The sequence below is a fragment of the Mya arenaria genome, chromosome 8 (genome assembly GCF_026914265.1).
Source record: "Mya arenaria isolate MELC-2E11 chromosome 8, ASM2691426v1".
In the NCBI taxonomy this organism is placed as follows: Eukaryota; Metazoa; Mollusca; class Bivalvia; order Myida; family Myidae; genus Mya; species Mya arenaria.
This window is the reverse complement of record NC_069129.1, coordinates 48,965,382-48,992,194: the sequence shown is the minus strand read 5'-3', so window position 1 is coordinate 48,992,194 and position 26,813 is coordinate 48,965,382. Positions and strand designations below refer to the sequence as shown.

The following is a 26,813-nucleotide window of genomic DNA, read 5'->3' as shown; positions in this document are numbered from 1 at the left end:
ATTTTCGATTAAGAAGGAAACCCCTGTATTCCAGCATATACCTGTATTTTAGCAGCATATGCATTATGTTCCATTCAGTGGTTGTGTGCTAAGTGTTAAAGGGCTGACTTGGTTCTTCATGTAGTTTTTATCAACAGCTAATTCATTTCATTTAATGGCCATTACGACCAGCATGAAATTCAGGGGAGCAATGATGTTGGTCATTTTTCGGAAAAATCTTTCTATAGTGCATGTTTCTTAGGTTAAATGCTTCATCTCATTTTGTTTATTACGACACTTGTCAAAAATAAAACAAAAAAATCAATAATAGTTTATTAAGTATTGACATGATTTTCTTTACTATAAAAAATATAATTATTAATTAACTAAGTTAAGCATTACATCTTTAATATTGTTTATGATCAATCTCCTTGATAACAATATTTAACTATCTAAACCACACTCTTAAATTGTGTTTAAAGATTGAAAACATCAAGCACAAATGCACTAACTATATTTCTTAGTTCCCCAACACCTAAATATTTTCCTCACGCCGGCCAAATCCTAATAGCCTCTTGTAGAAAAATACTGTAATCAAGTCGTTTAATTTAACAACTTGATTATGGTATTGTTCTATAAGAGGCTATTAGGATTTGGCCGGTGTGAGGATGTATTTTGACCCAAATAGAATCACGAACCCCAGTCAAACTTATCGACTACCGGCTCAAAATGTTATGACTCATGTATATTTAATAAAATGATACCGGGGGGTCGTTTAACTGTGGATGTCGAAAATCTCCTTAAAGGGACTGTACTCCGTATGATAAAATATCGAAAAAAAAGAAAAGAAAACTGTCGAAAACTGACATAAACATGGCATCGATGTGTACAATGCATTGAAACTTACTGACTGAAGTACCACATAGTTTACAATTTATTTAAGTTGAGCAGTTATTTCGTATTTTTCATTTAAAAAGATTACTGGGTATGTCTACCAGGTAGAATTCATTTCTTATGCGTGATTGGCTAGTCGGTGTTATCACGTGATATTACCGAGGTACGTGTATAGCTTAATTATGTAATTAACAGAGTTAGACGTCGTTGCTCAGTGGATACGACGCTGGACTGAAATTTTGGCGACACGGGTTTGAACCCGGTCTCCGACACAATTTTTTTTTACATTTTGGTACTTTTTTTTACAATTATGATATCACAGCGTAACATATTCCATTAGATAATTGTCCTGAGATTCGTTACAGAACAAAAACTTTTTTTGGTGCGAATCTGGTGTACAGTCACTTTAAGGGTTCATTGTACTTTGCGCTCATTATAAATAGATAAATGAAGGGTCTTTGCATTGATTCAAAAAGCTTAGTTCCTTCATTCACAGCAACATATAGTTGATTAACGCGAGATTAGCAGCATCAGTAGTAGTTATATGATAGTGAGTAGAAGGAATAGTAGTAGCTGTTGTTGTAGAAGTGGCAACACGGCATCTCTCCGCCCTGGCTCTATCCCTCGTATTTGCCTGGCAAACATGACCTTACATTGGACACACACAAGGCGACCATTCTTTCCCTCCTGGCTCTATCTGTCTGATTTTCCCAACAACCATAAACTGGCATACAATGCGACTCATCTCCGTCCTTGTCATATATCCCTCGCATTTCCAGCAACCAGTACATTGCTTTGAAAACAAACAAGGCGGCTTACCTCTCCGCCCAGGCTCTATCCCTCGTATTTGTCCAGCAAGCATTACATTACATTGGTAACGCACAAGGCGACCATTCTCTCCGTCCTGGCTCTATCCCTCACATTTGCTCAGCAACAATTACATTGCTTAGAAATAAATAAGGCAACTAATCCTTCCATCCTTGCCAAATCTTTCGCACTTTGTCCAGCAACCATTACATTGCTTTTGAGACAAACAAAGAATTCGAGTGTCCGAGACTGTATTAAAGCGGTATACATGAAGAAGTTGGTTGTTTAACTCGGCATAACAATTAGTGTAGTTAGACCTTTTTCGTGCATAAAATTTCATCTATAATTTTTGCAATTCAAGATGGCGGCGCCCTTGCGACAAACTCGAAACACTTTTAAAAATAGTGTTTTTTTACTGCTTAATCGTGGTCAGGGGGTATTATTCATTAGAAACAAGAGCATTGAAGTGTCTCCTATGATGAAGAAAATAATGAACAAAGGAAATAGGTAATTGACGAGGAATTACAATCCTAATGTTTATTGTCCGAATACATGTGTAGTTTAGTCCACCTAAATGGCCGTCAATGAGTCTTTTGACGATTTTTAGACTATGGCAGACTCGTGACGTCCACCATCCCAGCAAAAAGTAGCGAAGGGGTCTTACGCAGAGGATCCTCGTGGCCACAATTTTTAAATTATCTTCGTTATAAATTCAAATTTCTACGAAAATATCATTGCCTACTATTAAACACACATTTATTTATGCCGAAAACACATGTTCAGATACCATTATGCACCTACATGCATCGATTGTATCCATTTATCTGTAAATCTAGGACAAATCTGACAGGCTGTGTACATGTAGGAAACGGGGTAAAGGAATTCTAAAGTTTTGGTCGTTAATAGGTTCGGTTAAATAACACTATTTTAAATGCAACCATTTCAATGCGCTGAACGCTAACGTGTTTGATGTATCGAGTTGGGAGAACATAGCTTATTCGCCTAGATGCATTACATGTTTTATGAAATATGTATTTGAATGTATCAATAAAGGTTATAAAGGGGGAAGTAGTCACAATTCAGTGAGTAAGCACATTGTTCACGTTCCACCGTGATACTGCGCATTTAGGGCTTCAACATTGTTTTCTACATACTACGTATCAAGTCAATACATATGTAGAAATTATTTAAAAATAACTTTTCTTTAATTTTAAGGTAGTTTTTTTAACGATATATGGATAAATCTGGCGGTGACTTGCCGGGAGTCTAGACAGTGATTTTGTGTGTCTATGTGTTTACTTCTACAAGCTAGTGAAATATTTCACACATACGCGCATTGTTTATAAATTTATGTACCGGTATGACTTATATAGGTACAAGATAATACATATAACTGTGCACATAAAACAACAACAACACAGTCATTCCTTGAATGATACATAGAGACAGTACAAAACTTAAAACTGTATAGATATAATGACTTGACTACAAGAGAGGATTGTGCATTTCCGTCATTGACAACATCACCATTAGCAGCAGAACAGCAGAAGCAGCAGCATAGGTTACTACTTTACTATGTCTAGTATTATACAATATATTCAATCTTAATATAAGAAATGGATGACACGTTATGTGAAACATATCGGATTATCAATATGATTATGTGCAAATACGCAGGAAAAACTAATGACTTTAAAGAGAATACGCATGTTCCTTTTAACATGGTGAAAAGTTTTTGTCAATTTGTAATTAATTAATTTATTGATACTACTACTTCTACTACCACTACTGCTACTACTAATAATAATGTACATATCTATTTGTAATGATAACCTGCTGGTCTTTGAGCTGAATGGCGGGATAATGTAGCACATGGATTTTCCATATCCATGCAGTTGGCAGCAAAGCAGTCGCAATTCTGTTTTCCAACAATGCCGTAATATTATTTACTTGTTCGTTCTTAAGTTCAAAGTTAAACTTTTACCTAACGAAATAGTACAATATTTTAACAGTATCAGCAATCGCAATGATAATGAAATAACATAAGTTATCCACGAAAGGGCCCGGGATGATCAAAGCGGGAGCCGCGAACGGTTTCCATGGCAAATGGTGTAATGTGGTCAGTGTAATGTATTTAACAGACCCAAAACGGAATGGTTTAATATAGCTTTATTACATTCATACTCATACGCACATGATCTTGAATCCAATCGCGGGCTTATCATACAAACAGATTGGCCACTATAAATGGCCGAGTGGTACCGAGTGATTAAAGAAGCAGCCGCTAAATAATGAACACTGGAGAGTATCGCTTCACATGTATGCCAAAATTGTTTGATGCTGATACCTGCACCGATTGTTTTCATCTTGGTGATCACATTGAACATTATTTATTTTTTCATGTTCCTTTAAGATTTCTTAGAATCGGAATAATGCAAGAAATATATTGAATGGATAATATTTAAAAAATGCAGTGTTCGAAGATAATTTCTCCAAGAGCCAAAGGGTACAAAAGAACACTATTGGTGACGAAGAAACGATCTTGTGATGACATTGAAGATGTTTTTGATATTTTGACTCCATCCACATCCGAACCGCTTCAATCAGTTTTTCTGTCACATGATATATGTGATATGCATTTTTTGTATGTACGTTCTAATTGAGAGTTATCTTATAACTATATAAAACATCTGTCAAGTTATTCTTATAGTTGGAGTATACTAGTATATGGACTCCTTAAAAAGAAAGAGTTCAGATAGCATGCGAAGTTTTCTTGTACATCGTTATATTGTCGATGCTACTGCAGCTGCTGCTGCATGATGATGATGATGATGATGATGATGATGATGATGATGATGATGATGATGATGATGATGATGATGATGATGATGATGATTACAGCTGGGATGATGATAACATGATGATGATTATGACGGTGATGATGATGATTACATGATGATGATTATGAGAATGATGATGGCTTTACTGTGAGACTAATATTGATTGTTTATCCTCTGAAATTAATGTAATTTTCTATTTGACATTATACAACAGACAAATTAGGTATCACCCTTATTTTGAACACAGGTTGTGTTGCTCTGCTCAATACATAGAAAAGCGAGGATAACTGTGACTGCGCGTTTGAGGGTTATCTATCATTGACGGATGGGTACAAATTTATTCGATAAAAATCAACATGTATACAAAATGGTGGGCTGCAACGATCATTTCATGTATATTTATGTTAATATAACGACTCTAACGACAAATTTAATCCAGATAAGATCACTGTCAGGTACATTTGTAACAATTATATCATTATTATTCAACATCGATGCATAATATTACTATATTTTCTTTCGCCCAGTTTTTAATGGGAGAGAGTTGTAGCGTTACAGTGATACACATGAAATGTCAAAATAATAAAAGAAGTATCCCTGATCGCTCATTATTGTAGCTAATGTGTAGTTGAGAAGAATTATGGTCTTTTCCTAAACTGTCTGTTTCGTAAACTTTCAATCTTGAAGGTCCTTTCCTAGGCCATATAAGCGCCCATTAACTGGGGCGTGTGTTTTTTTTAAATCTATCACTGTAGCCACAATAATGCGCGTTTAGGGAACTTTTATAAAACATTTGGATGTTTATTTTACTCTCACAACGTCACAAGTAGACTGATTCATACCAATGTATAATATATTCTTCGACTGTAACTCCACAATATTTATCACTGAATAGTTAAATCAAAACACAAAGGTTACACATGAATTATTTTTCTCCAAAACAAAAATCGTCAAAGACTCCGAAGCGGCTGTTTATATGGACTAGTGTCTCTTAAAATTTGTATTGCTTTTAGATTAATCTCTCCTTCTTGTTGGTCCGATTACTGCACTTCGTTTTCATTTAGACAGCCCTGGTTTAATCCCCAGCGTTGGGGCATGTGAGTTTGGTATGTGGTCACCCAGCCAGACAAATGAATCTGGTTTCCTCCAGGCACTTCGGTTTCCCCCACAACACAAAACCACACTCTAAGACTACAATGTGCCGACAAGAGTGATTAATATAATGTTGTATTAACTTGTTTCACCAATTTTGTTAAAATAAATAAGTATGGAAGTATAAACAAAAAACTGGATTCTTAGCTAGTATTTAACTCTCTCTCTATATGTATATATTGGCTTTGCAGGTTGTAGTTGTTCTAGGCTACTCTGCACTGAAGGTTTGGTGGGAAGCAAGCGGAGTGCAGGAAAAAGACAAACAAACTCAACAGGTCCTTGAAACACAGGCAGGCAGACTCAGGTGAGCATTGCCCCCTACCCTTAACCCAGGACTTTATTAAACAAATATCTTGATCTTGATCAACCCTCATACATACATGTGAAGACAATCTTGTGAATAAATCAGACTAATAGAGGGCTGAATAACAGTCAAAGCATATATGATTGGGAAGATTATTGTACGTTATCCTTTAATGAGTCACCGCAAATCACTGATTATCAGTAAATAAGCAATTCAATGCTTCCAGCCGATAATTGTTAATATAATCGAAACCAATCACTACCTTTATTGACAGATGTGGTGCAAAAACAGCATTTAAGTTGTATTTTTCTTGCCGGCACTTGTTACTTCAGTCTCAGGTGTGTGGGCGTGTGCCTCCAGTCGTATTCATGAGGGCTGTCTCGCTCGCCAGAAGGAAATAGAGGAGCTTCTTCATAACCTTGACAAGGGGCCCGCAGATACGGAAACAGAGCTTGAGGAGACAGAGGAAGACAAGCTGGAACAGCAGGGAGATTGGAAAAGGAAACAAGCAAACGTAATTATGCTGGGCATAGCAGTGATTTGGTGGTGAAACTGACGTTAAAAGAGTTGAGTTTGAGGATAAATTGTTTGATAGTGATGAAGTTGATAGAAATATATGTGAAGATGTATCATACAGTTTTGATCAAGAATTGAGTGTTGAAGAGAAAGGGGTGGAAGGAAATGATTCAAAAAGAGTAAGAACAAGTGACTTCAAGTTTCGACAAGATCTGTATGGGTTACAGCATGATTCCCTCATGAAGAAAGTGCTCGATAGCAAGCTGGCTAGAATGCCCCGTGCTGCAGTACAGGAAAAAGAAACATTCAATATGGACAAACTGGTTTTCAAGGAAGATAAGAAAAGGGCTTATACGCCTTTTAAAGTATCCAAAAGAAAATTAGAAAGATTAGAAAGGCAGCATTATGGATACAATAAATATGATTAGAAATGTATTTTTGTTGTATTTTTATGTGTGGTACTTTGCTGACATTGTGAAAATGGGGATGGGTCAAAAAGTATTATTCAAAATATAAAGAGCAGCCAAAAGGTAAGCATTAGCTGTGATGGTCAAAGTTTGGAAACTTGTTTGTCCCAAACTACTTTTTTTCAATTTTCTTGCGGTTCTGAAAAGACTGCAGCTAGTAATGGGTTTTGGACTGGGGACTCCCTGTTTGCAAGTTCGTGCTCTATCAATTTGGCTCACAGGCCCTTAGAACTCAAACTTAAAGATTGCATTTGAATTGTTCGACCAGCTCTTCAAACTGTTCCTGATAACTTAATTTTCAAACAATCTGACCTGTGTGGGTTAGTACGGGACACACTCATGAACGGTATAATATTAGTACGGTAAACCTTGGTGTAAAAGTGAGACAGAATCGGATCTTGAAGCCCACGACTGATGAAATACTTGAGCTCAAGCAATGGGTTTATTAAAACAGAAAACACCTTGCATTTAAAGAAATATGTCACTCATATTTTAAGCTTCAGAGAGAAAACAGCTTGTTTATAAATAAATAAATTATTCATTTTTTATTACAGATCTTGACGTGGATCCAAGATGCTGGTTACTAGGCGGAACTGATTGTTTCACAGAATTGCGGGTTTCTGGACGGGTAACTAAATGTCCATATTTTCGGTTTACTTACAAGTGTTATTTATAAGCAAGATAAAAGTAAAAACACCACAAGTGCAAATCAAGTGGAAATCGTGCATTACGTATGTATTTACAGTCAGTTTGTAGCACTTTGTTTCTACCAAATCTCAATTTAATACAAAACTTTAAAATTTATCATGTATATAGTTTGTTGCACATTCTATAATTATTATATTAAAGATGTGTAACATATATATGGAATTATCCACATAACTGGATATATGTAACTATGCTTATACTGTTTGCTTGGCTTTAAAGCTGCACTCTCACAGATTGAACATTTCAACAATTTTTTTCTATTTTTTGTCATGGTACAAGCAAACTTTTGTGAAAATGCATAGCAACAAGTTATATAAGACTGCTGAAAAAATCTCATTGCAAGTTTTCATATTTATTTTCAAAAATTGATGTTTTATGAATTTTGCAAAAACATTAATTTGCGACAGAAATATGAAAAATGCGATAAAATATTTTGTCAGCATTCTTGTATCGCTGGTTTTCCGATGTTTACACTAAATTGGCTCATTCAAGGACAAAAGATAAAATATTATCAAAACTGTTAATCTGTGCAGCCTCAAAGAAAACAATAAAAATAAAAAGGGTTTTGAATGATTTTAAGCAGTTAAGTCTGTTGTCGAAAAATCAAATGCAAGGTATCATTATAGCCGAGAAAATACACTAATGATATTGTATTATATTTGTATATGATGTATAGGTCTATAAAACCGGTTTAAGAGATTTTGACTTGTGCCCTTTATCTAACTGAGAAAACAACAGATGTTTCATTATACATATTTTACAAGTGGCTCTGTGAAATATTCTGTGACTGTTAAAAGGTGTAAGTTTGAAATATCTTGTATATCTACTCATTTTTTTTATTTTATCATTGTTTTTTTACTCTTAAAAAATATTTTTTGTTTTTCTTTTCAGAGACTCATCGCCGTGTCACAAATACTTCAGAACCTAGAATAAAAGTTACTGAAAGAGCAGTAGACTTTCCAAGCTCTACAAAGTTCAAATTAACTGTTTTTCAAAGGTGATACTTGAGACAACCAAAGACTTTTCAAGGACAGAATTCACAAAACAGTTTATGCCACCATTTTAAATCAAAGGATTGTGCTTGAGTTGAACAGTCTTCAAACAGAAACTGTTTCAACACCGTCAATGGATTCATTCAGTTTACTCTTGCTGTGATCTGAGCAAATATTTACATCATTTCTTTACCATGTTCGAATTTAACTTTGAGGAGCACAAAATTTTTGCGAGTGCTTTTTGATGCAACTCGCAAAATGAAGAATCAACTTGCAATTTTATCATTTGCTTTATTCCCTTATAATATTGTCTAATTTAAGTAGAAAGTTACACCTAAGACATAGATCTATTATGAATATTAAAAAGTATCAATCTTGAGTGACTCGACTACTAGAACTTGTTGATGGCTTATTCCTTTTTGGGGGGTGTACGGAAAGACTCATCAGATGCTGGCCGCCTTTTGATAACAAAGATGTCCAATAGTTTGACATTGTTCCCTTTAAATATATATTGACCCTTGCCATCGGCTAATACCCATTCGGCAAGCACACTACAGTATTCATTAAGTCTATGAGTATAAAAAAAACAATAACATTATAAATTTAAAATAAATAAAACCAACAGTAAATGTAGCGTGGATGCCATGGACCATGAAATATATCGATCGACGAAGTCTATTCACTTTGACTCTTGGGCAGAAATATATTCAAAGGTTGATGGGGTTTACATACAGTGCGCGAAAGCTCTAATTTAGCCAATGATTGGCTAGGGATTACGTCACTTGTATTCACTTTGTATTATGCACGCCTCGGAGCATGCCGGAAACATTCGAGATAATACTCGGTCTTTTTCCTATTGTTCTATTTTTGAAAACTTACTAGAGCGTGACTCCTTACTGTCTTCTTTATACTGGTAGTGTAAACATGCCACTTTCAGGCTGTTTACACTCGACTACGTAGCGGAGTTAAGTTCATGTTTATTATACTTTCCTTTTAACATTTTGTGGTCTAGATAAAGCCACTCGCATAATTTTGCGAGCTTGAATAAAAGTCACTCGCAATTTGCAAATGTCGCTCGCATTTTGCGAGTATGCGAGTCTAAATTCGAACCCTGATTATTTCAACATTGTAAATTGTTTAAACTTAAAAAAATTAAAACTTTGATTTATATATCATGACTTTTATAAACAAATACCAAACAGCAACTCACAGATCTATACTCATTTGGGCAGAATTTTGTAAATCCAAGCCTTGTTATTTGATATTCAATGTTTTGGCAAATTAGGGCATTTTCTGTCACATTAAAATCTATATTAACAATAAATCTCAAACTTTTATATTATCATATTTTTGTGCCCATTCTTTGCCAATTATTTGTTTGTCTATTGGTATACATGTATGTTTATTCATACTGTTTGTCAAAATAAAGAATGAATTAAATGTTTGAAATATTTTATTTGTTCATAAATTATTTAATATGCCAAAGAGATGACTTCATTTTGTTTTATTTCACATCATGATAACTCATAGAGCTAGACTGAGAGAAATGTAGTGATATATATAGCCACAGGTGTTTGTCTGACTTTCTCCTACCCAAGAGGGCATGTGTTTGAATTCCAAGTTGGAAAACAAAGTTCAAAGGTCAGTTGATGTATCCTGAGAAACCTGTAAAATAGAAGATACATAAATCTTTACTATTATCCATAAAACGTGAAAGTTGTTTGTAAAATAAAAAAAGAAATGGTCTACCATTTTTTTCAAATACAATTCTTGATAATATTTCTTGTAAAAGTACGCATTTATCTTAAGAGATAAAACACTCCAGTACTAATTTGTTTTGTAAAAGCCATTCCTCAAATTCAAATGAAATGCCTGCACTGACAGTGATATTTTGTAATAATTATGATTACATATATTGGTAAAAAATCGGTTTGTTTGCAAGAAGCAGTAGAAAGTATTTTCTTATTTCATACTATGTTTGAATGGCAATTGCATGTGTTAATGAAAGACTGGGTCCAATAAAAATAAAATATTTCTTCCCCCGATTACTGTTTGCATAGTTTATGCAATATTTGGTTTACTCATATGCTGAGATATACAGTCATACGGTTACCCATTGCTTTTCAGTGTTGCAACACTGCATCTCAGATGACTGAGTTTTTTTTTTAAAGATTGCCTGTAATGAAAAACTTAATAGATCATATCAATAATAAACAAAGGCTATATTGTAATTGGCAGTAGGTCTACCTTTTTATAATGACGAATGCCATTTGTATACTGGTTAGTATACTGGTAGATTTGTATATTAAAACATATTTGAGTGTGTAAACTAAAATATCTTAAGGAAATGGTTCAAATAATATGCGCTAACCGCTCTTTCTTAAAGTTGTACTTCCGGGTTTTTCAATCGAAGAGAGCAAATAATTAACGAAAGTAATAGTACAGTACTGACAAGTATACCTTATGGGATGTGATTATTTAACATATTAACGCCAAAATAATTATTATACACAGTACAAGCGATAAGAAGCAATACTCAAATACTTGAATGTATTTTCAATGTTGCATCTGCAAACAAAAGTGCAGTATCAACTAACTTGATAAATTTATTCAAATTTAATGGTTCAATAGGCCGGTAAGGTTCAGCACCTTTTTTAAGTCACACACCCTCAACAGCACAAACATAATTTGGAGTCTGCTTTTTACTCGACAGATTTCAAAACAAAATATACAAAATATATTTTTCAAGGATGAAGACGCTCTCAGTTCAAACTATTCTGTAAAAAATTCCAGTATTTGACCATATAATTTTTTTCGAATTCCTCATTGTTTGAAGCTCATGGCTCTTGCTTAAAAAATGAGTTATCCAGTTCTATTGTTAAACATGTCGAGCTGACATGCTGGTCACATGATCCAACCATAAACCTCCAAGTGCAAGGCTGTAATTAGGTGGCAAAGGACCGATAGCTGTATTGTTAATGTCTGCTACATGAAATGATAAGAGGCCATCTTGATTAAATATTTATTTCCTGAAAAAGCTGAAAGAATGTGCTGTTCTGTAGTTGATTACAAGTATAACAAATCCAAATATATTTCAACATGAGGCCTATGCTGTACTATGACCTTGTTTGTTCATTTTATATACATATGGTATACAGTGTGTATACCCCATGTGATGAATTGCGTCACAAATACTGTGTTGGAAGGCAATATTTTGCTTCAAATGAAGACTATAAACAAAGATAACTTTTCGATTTCTTCATCATTTTAAATGAAACACATAGTGCAGTCTTCACCCCTAACAGAGCCATGCCTTAGGTCTTTAACCAGAGTTTGAGAGTGTAGTTTCTTTAAGCACTTCGAAAAAACTTTTTACAATACGATCATCTGAAGGAGCACGGTCAAAACATTATTTCGGAAACAGGTTGTGTCGAATTGTTTGATAAAACTAATCACCTAATCAAATTCCATTAATAAAACGAAGGCGTGGTTCTTTAAGCGGCATAGACTGCCCTTTGTTTCATTAAAAATGATGTACAAAAGTTATCTTTGATTTAAGTCTTGATCCTATGCAAAATGTTGCCTTATGATGTTACATTTATTAAGTGGTATACACACACTGGTATATATGGGTAATAGGCAACAATCTGATAGCTCACTTGGAACATATTGTGTGAGTTAAAAGACACCCCCATTACAGTCTTGTAACATAAAGGTGCAAAGTGAATATGGAGACTCTATTGAATAGAGAAATGTTGCCAATTTACAGTCATATATGCGCGGATCCGGCTGTTTTTCGAATAAAACCGAAGCCCTATCTAACTTTTGTACATGTTTGATTGAGATATCCAATCAACACTGAAGACTTCATCATGATCTCGTTTACAAGCAATGGTTCACTGACACACGAACGACGGACTACACGCCATCACATCAGCCTTTTTGGCATATGGCCAGTGAAGCATAAATAATGTTTATTTGGATTATGAAAACAACAATTCAAGCCTGATGAATGTAAATAGTTTACAAGTCATTGAATGTCTCTTAGTTTTACTGTTTAAGTTTTGTAAATTTATTATGTTACCCTTTTCACTGTGATCTTAAGGTATTTTAAGCTCGACTATTTGAAGAATAAGGAGAGCTATCCTAATCACCCGAGCGTCGGCGTCGGCGTAACCACTTACACTTAAGTTTGCGTACCACCTCAAATATTTTCAAAGTCCATTGACATATGGCCTTGAAACTTTGCACACTTGTTCACCATTATGCCCCCAACCTGTACCCAGGAGGAGGTAACTCTATCAAGCGCTTTGACAAAATAATGCCCCTTTTTCTACTAAGAATTTACGTAAAAGTTTGCGTACCACCTCAAATATTTTCAAATGCCATTGACATCTGTCTTTGAAACTTTGCAAGCTTGTTCACCATCATGCCCCCAACCTGTACACAAGAGGAGGTCACTGTATGAAGATTTTGACAGAATTATGCCCCTTTTTCAAATTAGAATTTAAGTAAAAGTTTGCGTACCACCTCAATATTTTCCAATTCAATTGTCATCTTGACATTTTGCACACTTGTTAACCATCATGCCCCCAACCTGTACACAGGAGGAGGTAACTCTATCAATCCTTTTGACAGAATTATGCCCCTTTTTTACTTTTAACTTGCGTTAAAGTCCATTGACATATGCCTTTCAATCCATGCGTTTTTCAATAACAACAAAAAGCCATACAAATTTTGAAAGACTCGACACTAATCTAACAAGTGATTGTGTTTTTTGTTTGTTTATGTTTAGGATTGACATGACCCATTGACTCCAAAATCACATACACTTTCATGACCTCCTCAATAGCATCCTTTGGCACACGCATGCTGGCAAAATGGTTGAAATGTTTCTTCACTGTTCTCGTTGGTATCAGGTAGCGAGACTTCTGACGAGGTTTTCGCACAACCTTCTTCTTTGGGCTACAAAATATTAATAGTAGTCTGGTTTATGGGTAGATTATGAGAACCAGAATACAAAAATCTAATGGGACTTGTTACAGTATATTTTTCTTGCCTTTTGAGTTGAGAATCTTCTAATTGGGGATAGTCCAAATTGAAAGTGCCTGACTTTGGTGAGTTTTTTCATAATAGTTTATGTGTAGATGTTCAAATACTTTAGGCAATATGCCCATGCGTACACAGGACACATTGAGGCGGGCTGTTAAGAACCGGGACATATGGAATAAAAAAAGGAATTGTGTAAAAATAAAGACATATTTGGTGTCCACTGCCAAATCTGTTAATTTTGTAAGTATTTATAATCATATTAGTTTTACAGAAATACTTGACAGTCTTCAGTATTGAATTCAATGATTTCAAAAGGGTACCCATGTAAGTCTCTATGAGGCCAGGTGTTACCAAAACAGGACAGGGTACAGCACCCTTCCATAACTCTTTAACAAATTCAAATTAATGATACAATACTATGCATCAAACAACACGTGGGCAAGAGAAACTATAGTACAGATATGAATTGATGTAATTCTTAAAACATCATGAACGTACATTAAATTGCATTTTTTAGAATAAAGCCTGTATAAATAAAATGCTAGTTTTTCATCCATTTTTTATAATTGGGGCCTGGTGGTTTTTTTCTTAGATGACTGTTTCACCTTTGAATATACATGCCCTTTCTTATTACCTACGGTACCATATACATGTATTTCTATACGAACCACGATTGTAGCCATTCTCCTTTTTGCATATAAATTATATACAACAACACTATGAATAAATAATGTTGCCAAACAGTACCTGACCGATACGCAAATTCAGACCCAAGCTCAACATTTGTATTTGACAATGACATTTAAGGGGAGGCGACGAAAAGAGGGGGCAGCTGGAGATGAAAATCTAGTGATTCATTTATAGTCACGTAAGATGAGAACATTTAATATGAATGAGTAACATTTAATGTAATCATTTATATAGCGTCAAATATAATAATATAATGTAAATGGAAGAGCCCCATTCAAAAACATAAGCTAAATTATGAAATAAAGAAGGGACAGAATGCTAAATGGTGCCAACTTTACTACCCATTCTTGGTTTTAAATGATTTCAAGATGCATGAATGATAAAGGATATATTGAATTCAAAGGTAGTACTAGCCTTTGTACTGTTGTTTCTGCTGCAGTTGAGGTACTATTTGTATTTTCGCCTTCTGTCTGTAAAATTAAAGGGTTACTATTCAGAGGCAAGCAACAAATATTTAAACAAGAATTTTAACAATGTATTATAATCTTAAAATGAACATTATTTTTCTAAAAATGAACTTTAAGAAATATTTCAAATAATACATGCTATAATACTGTTTAAAGGCATGGCTGTGTACAGCAGGATGTGGCAAGTTTTGTCCCCAGGAGCATAATTTGAACAAACTTGGTGGAGGACCATTGTATGGTGGTACATACATAATATCAAGGGTCTGGGCCTAGCGGTTTTAGACAATAAGATTTCCCTGTATGAGTATGTTAGAAACTTTTGACCCCTCGGATGGGGCTAGTTTTTAGCCTAGGGACAGAATTTGAACAACCTTGGTAGATGACCACTAGACAATGTAACATAACAAATATCTAAGCTCTAGGCCTCATGGTTTTTGTGAAAATGTTTTTTTCTTTACGGTTGCATGTAATTTCATTTCTTTAAACAAAATTTTAAAAAAGCACCATCCAATGAACATCCTGTGAAATTTCATCAAAATTGACCTTGAGGTTCAAGAGGAGATGTCCTTTGAAGTAATTGTTGACGGAAAGATGACAGACTGACAGTGGGAGATGGGAAAATCCCACCCTAATCAGTATGTGCTCAGGTAAGCTAAAATTGAACAAATTTGACGGTTTGATTTTATCCTAAAAACAGCACTTACTGATTGAGTACCGGGGGGGGGGGCTAGTAGTTTGAGAGATTGTCATTTTAATCAAACAAGATTGCTCACCTGCTGTACAAAGTCAGTGATTCTACTCTGTCTAGATGTTGATGGGTGGGGGGGGGGAGAGGCGGGCGAAAACCCCGATGTTCTGGGTAGAGGCTGTTTGGGGTGAAAACAGCATTGCCTGATGGGGAAGAGCATCCACCTCAGCTGTAAAGCCAATATATATACATACAATTTCTACTCACAACTATTGAAACTGAACAATGATCAACAATCCGCATATTGGGTTCACTATTTTATTACCACATATTTCTTATATGCATGTTTTGACTTATGTAATACCTCTCTAATGTCTGTTATACTGTAACTGTTTCCAGTTATCTAGCGCTCATGAAATATTTAAATTAGTACTTATGTAATACCTCTCTAATGTCTGTTATACTGTAACTGTTTCCAGTTATCTAGCGCTCATGAAATATTTAAATTAGTATTAATTTTGTGTGAGCCTTGGTTAATAGTTCAACAACTGCTCTTAAGGATACATTTACAGTTTATAACAAAATTGGTGAGGTTATTTATATCAATCAATTTTCAATTATAATTGATCATTGAAATAACACTATAACTATGTTCACCTTTTTAACCTTTAACCATAAAGAAAAATGGTGTAGCCTTTAGGAACACATGTACAACCTTGAAGACTTTGACTATATCACAATAATAAACCAAGTTTCATGGTAATATCTTAAAAGTTGTTGTGTAATAGAGTGATGAAACGATTATAGAGTACAATCGGTAAATAGTCGCTGACAATGCTATGTTGGCGACAATCGATAGTGGTTGTCCAAAATCGATGTCGCTTATGTTTCTTCAGGCAACTACGTTTTTTTTTTATTTTGTGTTAAAGTTCGAGTAAATGTCAATTCTTTTCGGTAAATTCTCTTTTTTTGTTCTGGTAAAAGTCGAGTAAATGTCAATTTTGTTTTCGGTATATTCTTCTTTGAGATCATTTTAACAAGGATGATTACTCTTTTCAACACAAATGCGGTGAATGTAAATGTAAAAAATTACAAACTCTCCCAAAATTACAAATTACTAAGATTGCATAACCCGTCTGGTACTTGCATAACCTGTCTAGTGCGGTGTGGTATATAAGGGTCGGTTAGACTGCTAGTCAGGGAGAGCCTTTGGACAGGGGAGCCTTTGAACAGGGGCTTTTAGCAGGATGGAAGCGTGACGCTGTTTGAATTGTTAATAAAGTTATTTACACGGAGTGGGCGTTTGTTGAATTATACCATATTGTGGTTTGCATACTACTTGCCATATACTAGAAACATACCTTGTCAAAGTACCTGACAAGGCGCATGTAAAATAAATCAAAGACAGAAACAGTATCCTTTATTAAAAAAAACTAAAATGAAGATATTTAGTTTGCGGACTTCAAATGGTCGGATGCTTTTAAAATATTTTCGCTTTCAAACATAAAATATATGCATAAAAGGAAGCCAAAATAATGATGACGATTTAAATTTATAACAAACTAGAATATCTTGCGAAATTGAGTTGTTTACGTTTATATTGAATGAAAATGTCAGTAAAATTATTTTTTTAACATGGAGCCTGCAGATCCTTCCTTGTCATAAACTTTTGTGACACTGTAACTGAAGTGAGACATTTTGCTTAGGTATGTCCATGTTGCCTTCCATATTTAAAATATATTCGCAAGAGTTGTGTGTTTATATAAATGTATATTATACCTTACATAAATGTGTCCCTTATATGTACATAAAAAATCGATTAGTCCGTTTATAAGTGTATTTTGATAAAAAGTCCAGTGTTATGACGTCAGTGGTCCATATCATATTTCTGGCCGGTCCGGACCTCGCCAAAAATAATACGGACCGCTGACGTGAGTACAACTTGCAATTTTTACAACGGCGAACAAATGTCTCAAGTAAACGTGAATTGCTTTGTTCAATAAAACAGTTCAAAAGCGCTTTCAAAATATCAAATGGTAATATTAAATGTTCGTTATAATATAAGGATTATAACACAAGACTTCGGGCTATATGGCATTTTAAGGACCGGCCAGTCAGCCCCCGAAGATGAATGGACCTCGGCTAACGCCTTGTTCCATATACACCCTTCGTTGGCTGACTGGCCGGTCCTTTTAATGTCATATGGCCCTCAGTGGTGTGTTATATTTCTTAAATATACTCAGATAATATAAGAATGCCGTTTCTTGTCTCCTGATAAATAATGTGACGTTCTCCAAATTTATTTTAATGGTGGCGTATATATGCCACCATGCAAACAAAAAATAAGAACATATTATTTGGTTTAAACAGTATTTATTTTTTATAACAAATAAACAATTACAACATACACATATAATATATAGAATTGAGGAGATAGCCATAGGCTTGTATGAAACCTCTTTTCTATTTTCTGTAAACAATACTATAAATAAATGAATTAATTCCAGCAAAACACGTATATACTGTGTAAATTGGTATATCGATAGTTAGAGAAAATGAAATAATGAATTATTAAATATGTTTAACATATGAGAAACTATATATGTCAGTATAAATCTGGTTGGAGAGATAATAAGTGACATTTAAGAAGCTAATCCATTGACAAAGATAGTTGCGGATATAGAAGCTTACTGGTGCAATTGAAGTCAGATTATCATGTTACAAAATTACATTTTTATTATACAAAATGTATATGATCGCGTTGCAAATGTACTGTAGTGAACTGCTGAAGTATTTCGAGTTGCAGTAACATGAAGGGGCTCTGTTTGTTATTGTAGTCAAATATTGAGACAATAGGTAAAAAGGGAAAGTGAGAAGAATATAGAAAGTAATGTCGCCCAGCCCAAAGAATCGGTGTAGGCCTTGATGGAATTTCAAGTCGCAGTAGTAATTAAGTAACATATGAGGTAAAACGATCAGTTGCTTTAATAAAACGATGCACTTCGTTGCAAATAGCCACGTTTGACTGCTCGTTAAGACTGGAGTCACCGTACATGAGACGGTCAGTAGAAATAGGAATAAAAGCTTGAAGGTTTTCAACCATTTCAGATCTTTGTTCAGCGTAGTTAGGACAATACATAAGGAAATGTGCAGTTGTCTCAATTTCGCCACATGTGCAGAGTGGGTCATCGATTATGTTTTTTGAGAAGAGATGCTCTTTCAAGTTGCTATAGTTAGTCCTTAACCTGGCATGCTGAATATTGAAAAAGCGATCACCACTGTAGAAATGGGGTGGAATTGAAGTTTTACCAAAGAGAACGCTGACTTTTGATTGAAATACTGATACGCTTTCTGAGTCGCGAATCTCAGTAGGGAGGTCGTTCCAGGACGCAATAGTAGAGGGCAGAAAAGACTTTGAATAAAACTGTGTACGGCATCGTGGAACACGAATATCCAATGGGTTTCTTGTGTGATAGCGTGCCGCTTCTACTTCTGGTATTAAAGATGCTATGTATGCAGGAGTTAAGTTGTGTTTCATTTTGTAGAAAAGAGTTAATTTATGCATGAGTCTTCGTGAGCTAAGCGAGGAAATCCTGTTTCTGCGTAGAGTTTTGTTAGAGAGACCATACGTGTGTTACCCGAGAAAATTCGCAGTGCCTCTTGTTGGATTTGTTTCAAATCGTGTTCTTCAGCTTGTGTTAGGTTATACCAGACGACATCAGCGTATTCGAGAATTGGACGAACAAAGGTCGTGTACATTATTTCAAGAGAACGCCTATCAAGTGTGAATTTTAGTGAACGAAGTACATTGATACGTTTCCATGCCTTCTCTTTGATCTTATCGAGGTGTGCATGCCAACGACCATTGCTAGATAAAACGACTCCAAGATGTGTATGTGTGTCAACTTCAGAGATAGTTGTATCGAGCATTGTCAAGGGTGGATGTTGTGCTTTAGTATACTTTCGAGAAATGACAAGCGATTCTGTTTTGCTAGGATTGAATGAAACCAACCACTGATAAGCCCATTTTGAAATTTTAGAAAGGTCGCTGTTCAACTGAGTCGCAGCGGATACAGGGTCGTCGACTAGTACGTATAGACTGGTGTCGTCTGCAAAGAGACGGATGTTAGATTGTATATCTTCAACAATGTCATTTATGAATATTACAAAAAGAAGCGGACCAAAGATTGAACCATGGGGAACACCGGCTTGAATTGGAAGAGTGTCTGAGTAGTGTCCATTCAGAACTACGCATTGCTGTCGACCATGTAAATAATCAGATAACGAATCGAGAAGAGATCCTGATATACCTTTTTGTGATAATTTGTGTAGAAGACCTTTGTGCCAGACTCTATAAAATGCCTTTGAAATATCGCAAAACACAGCACGGATTTCTTTACCTTCATCCATAGCTTGACAGAAAGTATGATATATGTACGAAAGCTGATTAACGGTTGACTCATTCGGAACAAAACCAGATTGCAAGGAAGAAATGCAATTGTTGGCAACGAACATGTGTTTGTGAATGACCTTCTCAAGTACTTTACTTATACAACTTAACAATGAGAGGGCGATAGTTCTCAACTAACTGTGGGTCAATTTTCTTGTGAACAGAACATACATGAGCTAATTTCCACTTTTTAGGAACTTTGCAAACTCGAAGGGAGTAATTGAAAAGGGTGCATAGAGGCTTTGCTAGTTCAGTTGCCAATTCTTTCAAGACACGATTATTTAATTGGTCCGGACCTGACGCCTTCCCAGTTGATAGAGATTTAAGTATAGAAAAAAACCTCTAATTCAGTTATCAAAATAGAGCTTAAGTTGTGTTGGTAGTTATTGGGACGATATTCTGGAAGTTCTTTGTTAGAGTCATCAAGTATTGTTTGCGACTGGAAAAAAAAGTATTAAGAATATTGGCCTTGTCAGAATGCTCAGTATAAAATTGATCGTTGTGTTTAAGAACAGGAATGTTCTGGTTGAATGCGTTAGACCTCGTAAATTGCTTAATAATTTTCAAGAAATTTGATGATGACAAGTTATCAGTTCGAAGCCGCTCTGCTAGTTTCTCAATGTGATTAGATCGTGCTTTTCTATTAAGTGAAATTGTTTCGTTACGTATTCGATTATAGCTAGCCCAGTCTTGATGTAGATAAGTCCGTTTCGCTTTGTCGTAAGCTCTTTTCCTTTTGCGTATGTTGAGCCTAATAGAGTTGTGCATCCATTCGGGATCAGATTTCCGAACGGTTATTATTTTATTAGGTATAGTAACGTTACATAGTTCTAGAAGGTTAGTTGTAAAGTTGTCAACATAGGTATCAATACAGGTATCAAAACAAGAGTCCCAGTTGAATTCAGAAACATTTCCTCTTAACATGTCGAAGTTGCCTTGACCGTATTGCCATATTCTCCTTTAAAAAGTCGAATGGCTAGGTTTAGAGGATTTGAAACAACAGTATATAGGACAATGATAGCGCATATTTTGATCTAAAAAGGGTTCACCAACGCCAGACATAGTAACGAGTAATGGATTAGAGACAAGGAAAATATCAATTACAGAACTGGAATGTTCAGTGAAGTTAGTGAAATCCGATATCATTTGAGTCATCCCGTATCGCTGTGCTATGCTTTCTACTTTTAAGCTAGAGGGATGTTTTTTTCATATCATAGATGAAGTCCCCTGTGATAATTACATCTTGTATGTTGAGATTGAATGCAAGATCGATTGAGTTTTCGATGGAAGATAGGACAAGAGGGGATGAATTAGGGGGACGGTAAAAAGTACCAAGCAACAGTTTACGGTTCTTAAGGCGAATTTCAAGCCAAAGACATTCGATGCCGTTCAATTCTAAGTCAGGCCTTCTAATCGCAGGTATATTGTCGCGTACACATACTAAGATGCCTCCGTGTCTCTCCCCCTGTCTATCTCTTCTAAACGAATTGTAAGAGTCGAATTGTAGGAGCTCAGGGTCGTCAGTATCATCTAGCAATGTTTCCGTGAAGCACAAAATATCAAATTCAGAGAGCTCAGCATAAAGAACATCTCGCTTATGGATAATACTTTGGACGTTATAATGAACTATTGATAGGTTCGATCTAAAGCTGTTCATCACATTCTCTGAGTTCGAGGAATTGACAGGTGAGGCTATTGGACCCGGACTAGGATGTAAGTCTCCACAAGCAAGGAGGATAATTGACAACCAAACAACAATATCGAAGCTGTTTAAGCAACGTAAGCCTTTTACTAACAGCTGCCGTGGTCCGAAAAGGCCTACTCTTACCCGATAAACTCAAATATCAACTACCATTAGGTTATGCCATAATCATCGTTAACCTCGGGTAAGCTGACTCTGTCGGAACTGGGGCGACCACATAAAGACAAAGGGTGAAGAAAAGAGAGCGAATAAAGAGCAAAAAGTGCAAGAAGAATAGAAAGGACTGGTGAAAATAACATGAATAGTGCGGGTGGTGATTCCCGGCGGACACAGACATTCCAGCAGAAGACATAAATAAGGTAATGTGCATTCTAGATTGGCACTTGTTCTTATATTCAAATATCGAAAAAAATGAACATAATTCTATTACTTTTCTTTACTAGTTCGAGGAGAATGAACATTTAATACCATTTTGTAAATTTACGATAATAGATCATTTTCAATTAAGTTAACGTATACAGATGATGTAACCAGTCAGCTTGGAGTATTTAGCGTGAATCGTGATCCAGTCAATGTTTATTGGTTTTTAATCGCACGTGGTATTAATCGTAAATTGCAGGTCATGAATCAGTGGAGTGCTGCACAAAAAATATTTAGTCAGCTGATGATTGACCGGATGTAATGAGGGTAAGTGATACAATAGTTACTTTTGTTTGTCTTACAAAAAAATGATATAGATAGGCACAATGTTTAGATTGTAAAGATATTGAAATTCGTTTCGCATATATATGCGGAGTCATAGCATAGATCACTTCTAAGGATATGTATATGTGAAAATATTAAGAATTTTAGCAGACAAATACAAAGTAAACAAATACTGTAGATGTACAAGGCATATAAACAAACAATTGAAACGTATTCGACAATACAATTTTGGGTGTTAATATACTAGACTAATTACTTGTGCTGTCTGAGTAATTTACAGTAAAAAATCTTAAACATTTTTTAAATACATTTTTAGCATCGATAGAGCAACGTTTTCAATTGAGCATTTTTACATTTGAATTTCATCTTAAATTTACTACAGCTTGCCGATATATAAATGTGTATTTAAATATGCATTGCAACAAGAAGACTGATCAAATAAATAATAAAATAAATAGAAGAGCACATGTACAAGTATACAGGAAATAGACAGACAGAAGCAACATCATTTAAAATCAAATCAAATGAACAATACAAACAAGAATACAATAGTGTATTTACAATAGTAATTTCATCAATCATAAACATGTAGGTATGCAAAACCAAAATTAGAATGAATGACATCTTGGATTGGGGGTCTTTGAGCCGCGTCGTGGTAATGGAAACATCCAACTTATTAGCTTCTGATTAAAATTTGTTAAAATTCATTTTGGTAAAATATTATCAACGTATTATAGAGGAATCTTAAAAAGAAAAAGAAAGAAAATAATATTTTCTATCATTTTAGACACATACCTAAAGTTTACACAATAATGATACTCGGTATAATGTTTGTAGTTATATTAAGAATATTGTACATGACGCCCTTTTCGCACGACGAGTTATAAAGTTAATCCTATCATTTGTGACAGCTACAGTCAATGAAATTTCATAGTGATGTTTGTAAACAATAGTAAAATATCGACAAAAGTCATTAAATAGGTAGATTTTATAGTTTAATTGGAGACAAGCATGTAACATGGATTTATTTTATAGTAAGTGAACTTTATTAATTACATATTGAGTATTATTTTTAGATACAAACTAGACAAGATTTACATGTTTCACAATTGACTTGATTACGATAATAATGAATAGTGATATATGAGATTGGTGTGGGGCCTGTTGCAGATACTGGGTTGATAATGATGTGTGTAGCCCAGCCTCCACTGTTATATTGAGGCTAGCGTCGTGCAACTCAGACACCGACTTGTCAACGGCGATTGTGTCCTGATCTGACATACCTGGAAGCTCTAACCAGTCACTTCTGTTACTATGTACACTGTTAATACTATTGATACTCTCAGAGTCACTACTATCAGCCTCCTTGCTTTGAATGTGTTTGTACTTTTTATCGACTTTCACCTGATCAGGGGTGGTCACCATACGCTTCTTGGATTTGGATCGTGTATTTTTCTTCATTAGTATTAAACTATGACAAATAAATGTCCATATAATGATTCTTTATGATATATTACCATTCATTCGACCAATACTGTATGTTCATGCCGCCGGGAATACACTTTTAACTCGATTTACATAATAATTTTCTCTCAGGTGAAAAAAATACAGGTGTTTATACCGGAACCGGAAATCCGTAACCAACATTTTATTTAGAAGGCCCTATATATAAGGTAGGTTTAATATACACAACAATTATATGATATAACATATAATACTATATGTATAAATCATAACGTTAGGAATAAATGATATTTCTAAAATAAAATTCAGATGTTTATCAACAATATTTTTAATAGATTTCAGGATAAAACGATATTAAACAATTTAGTTTTCTATTCGTATTTGGTCAACCAACAGCATTTACTTCAGCTTCCATCTTATTGATTAGTTACATTTTCGAGTGTTCACTAAGGGATGTAAGCGAGATGTAGTACGTATTATAAAGAAGATGCTATTTTAAAGTATGATGTTGGTATTTGAAATGCCCAATTATGAGCGCTTTATTAATTTATGTATCTTATTGAACAAATTATAAGTTTGAATTTGAAATGAGTATAAAAGAAATAAGAAATATTCTCAGTGTCCAATACATGTGGGGGGTTTTTAATATTAAAATTCATTTTTTTATCTCTCTTACAATGGGTCAGTCAATTTACCATTTCAACATCGAGTCATTTCGGACAATTTACCATTCAAACAATCGGTTGATTGACAATTCCAACATGTGTTCATTCCGGACAATTGTAACATATGGTCATTTCAAAAATTTACCATTCAAACATTTTGTCATTTCGGTCGATTTACAATTCTAACATTGGAATATTTCATACCATTTACCATTTCAACAGAGTGTCATTTCGGTCGATTTACAATTCTAATATTGGGACATTTCGGACCATATGAAAAGTTGTCTTGGGGAAAAGGGATGGGAAAAGGGTGAGGGATAAGGAAAGGGCGAGGGGATCGGTAAATGGGGAGTCGGTTAGGGAAAAAGGATGAATCGGGAAAGGGGAGGCATTGCGAAATGGGGAGGAATTGGGAAAGGGGGAGGGATCGTAAAAAGTTAGTGGGAATCGGGAAGGGGGGAAGAATCGGGAAAGGGGGAGGTATCGGTGGAGACAGAGAAGGAGATAGAGGGTTGGTGGGTGGATTTGGGAGGGAGATTACGAAAGGAAGAGGGATGAAAAATGGAAGAGGGTTTGGTAAAGGGACGGGTAAAGGGAAAGGTATGGGGAAACGGGTGATAATAAGGATAAGTGATGGGAAATGAGATATGGGGGATGGGAGGGGAGGGGTAGTAATAGGGGCAATGGATAAAGAAAGTGTATTTTATACGTTGGGATAGGAGAGAGAAAGGGGGATTTCAATTTTTGGATTGGACAAGGGATTGGCAAATGGGGATGAGAATAATAGGAAAAGGGAAATGAAAAAATGGAGAGGGGTACGGATGGTCATAGGGGAAATGAATAAAGAATGTGTGGATTGTACGTGGGGATTAGAGAGGGTCATTTTATTTTCTGTCGTGAAGTGTTCTCGCCCGTTTAAAAGTTTTAACGACGTCATTTTTGCAATGCATGCCGATTACTTCAAATAAGCTTCAGTTATATTTCAATAGTTGTTTCAGGATATGAGTTTGCATGTATATTCTAAAGTTTATAATTGTGCATAAAAATGCGGCATTGATGCCGTCAGGAAGTTGACGTCATATAATTGTGAGCACTGCATTCAAATGCATTCAAATGCAAAACTTGCAAATACAAGGCGAGAATGAAATTTGAAATTAACGTCCAAGAATATAGTTACTTTAACAGCAGGTGATGCTCATTGATATTTCTTGACTTATGAGAACAGTAGTAGAATTGCCATGTATAGTCCAATGCGGGTTGGTCAATGTGTAGACAAACGAATAAATCTCAAGCATGGGCATTATAAATTACCTAGAACAATGCATTCAAACTTTACCTCACTTACGTTACTATCAACGTTACGTTCAAAATTACCTGTCAAAACATATGTCATGATATATCTCGTTTTGTGTATGCACATGTATCCTAGTATTTTATCAAAGGGATGGGTATTGTAGGAAACAAATTGCGATGTGTCGATGACGATATGACAATTGCGTATATCTCATTGACTACCCTCTTTGCAATTTTTGACAACCTAACATGATAAATAGCAAAACCATCATAAACTAACTAAAATATACTGGGTTTTGATTCCACATTTCAAAACAAAACAATGAAATTACGTCGTCGTCGTCTTCTTCTTCTTCTTCTTCTTCTTCTTCTTCTTCTTCTTCTTCTTCTTCTTCTTCTTCTTCTTCTTCTCCTCCTTCTTCTTCTTCTTCTTCTTCTCGTCATCATCATCATCATCATCATCATCATCATCATCATCATCATCATCATCATCATCGTCATCATCATCATCATCATCATCATCATCATCATCATCATCATCATCATCATCATTATCATCATCATTATTATTATTATTATAATTATTAGTAGTAGTAGTAGTAGTGCTGTAGTAGTAGTAGTAGTAGTAGTAGTAGTAGTAGTAGTAGTAGTAGTAGTAGTAGTAGTAGTAGTAGTAGTAGTAGTGGTTGTGGTAGTGGTAGTGGTAGTGGTAGTAGTAGTAGTAGTAGTAGTAGTAGTAGTAGTAGTAGTAGTAGTAGTAGTAGTAGTAGTAGTAGTAGTAGTAGTAGTATTGTTGTTGTAGTTGATGTTGTTGTTAGTGATGGTGTGATGATGGTGGTGGTATTATTATTATTACTATTATAATTTATTTATTTTTAGTCTGTAGTATATCTAAAGCACTCTTACTACCAAATAAGATTTACCACAATTATTAATATTGTTGTAAAATTCCAAAAATCATGAATAAATGTCAGATAA

General features: G+C 35.0%; 1 protein-coding gene across 1 annotated transcript in view; it reads left to right on the top strand.

Moving 5' to 3' along the window:
• The first annotated feature begins 2,158 nt into the window (after positions 1-2,158).
• The window catches only part of LOC128244318 (uncharacterized), a 111,826-nt gene continuing 87,171 nt past the window's right edge, over positions 2,159-26,813 (top strand). Inside the window, exon 1 of the mRNA XM_052962332.1 lies at positions 2,159-2,187. Within this exon, the coding sequence (XP_052818292.1) occupies positions 2,159-2,187 (29 nt within the window). The remainder of the gene's footprint in view (positions 2,188-26,813) is intronic.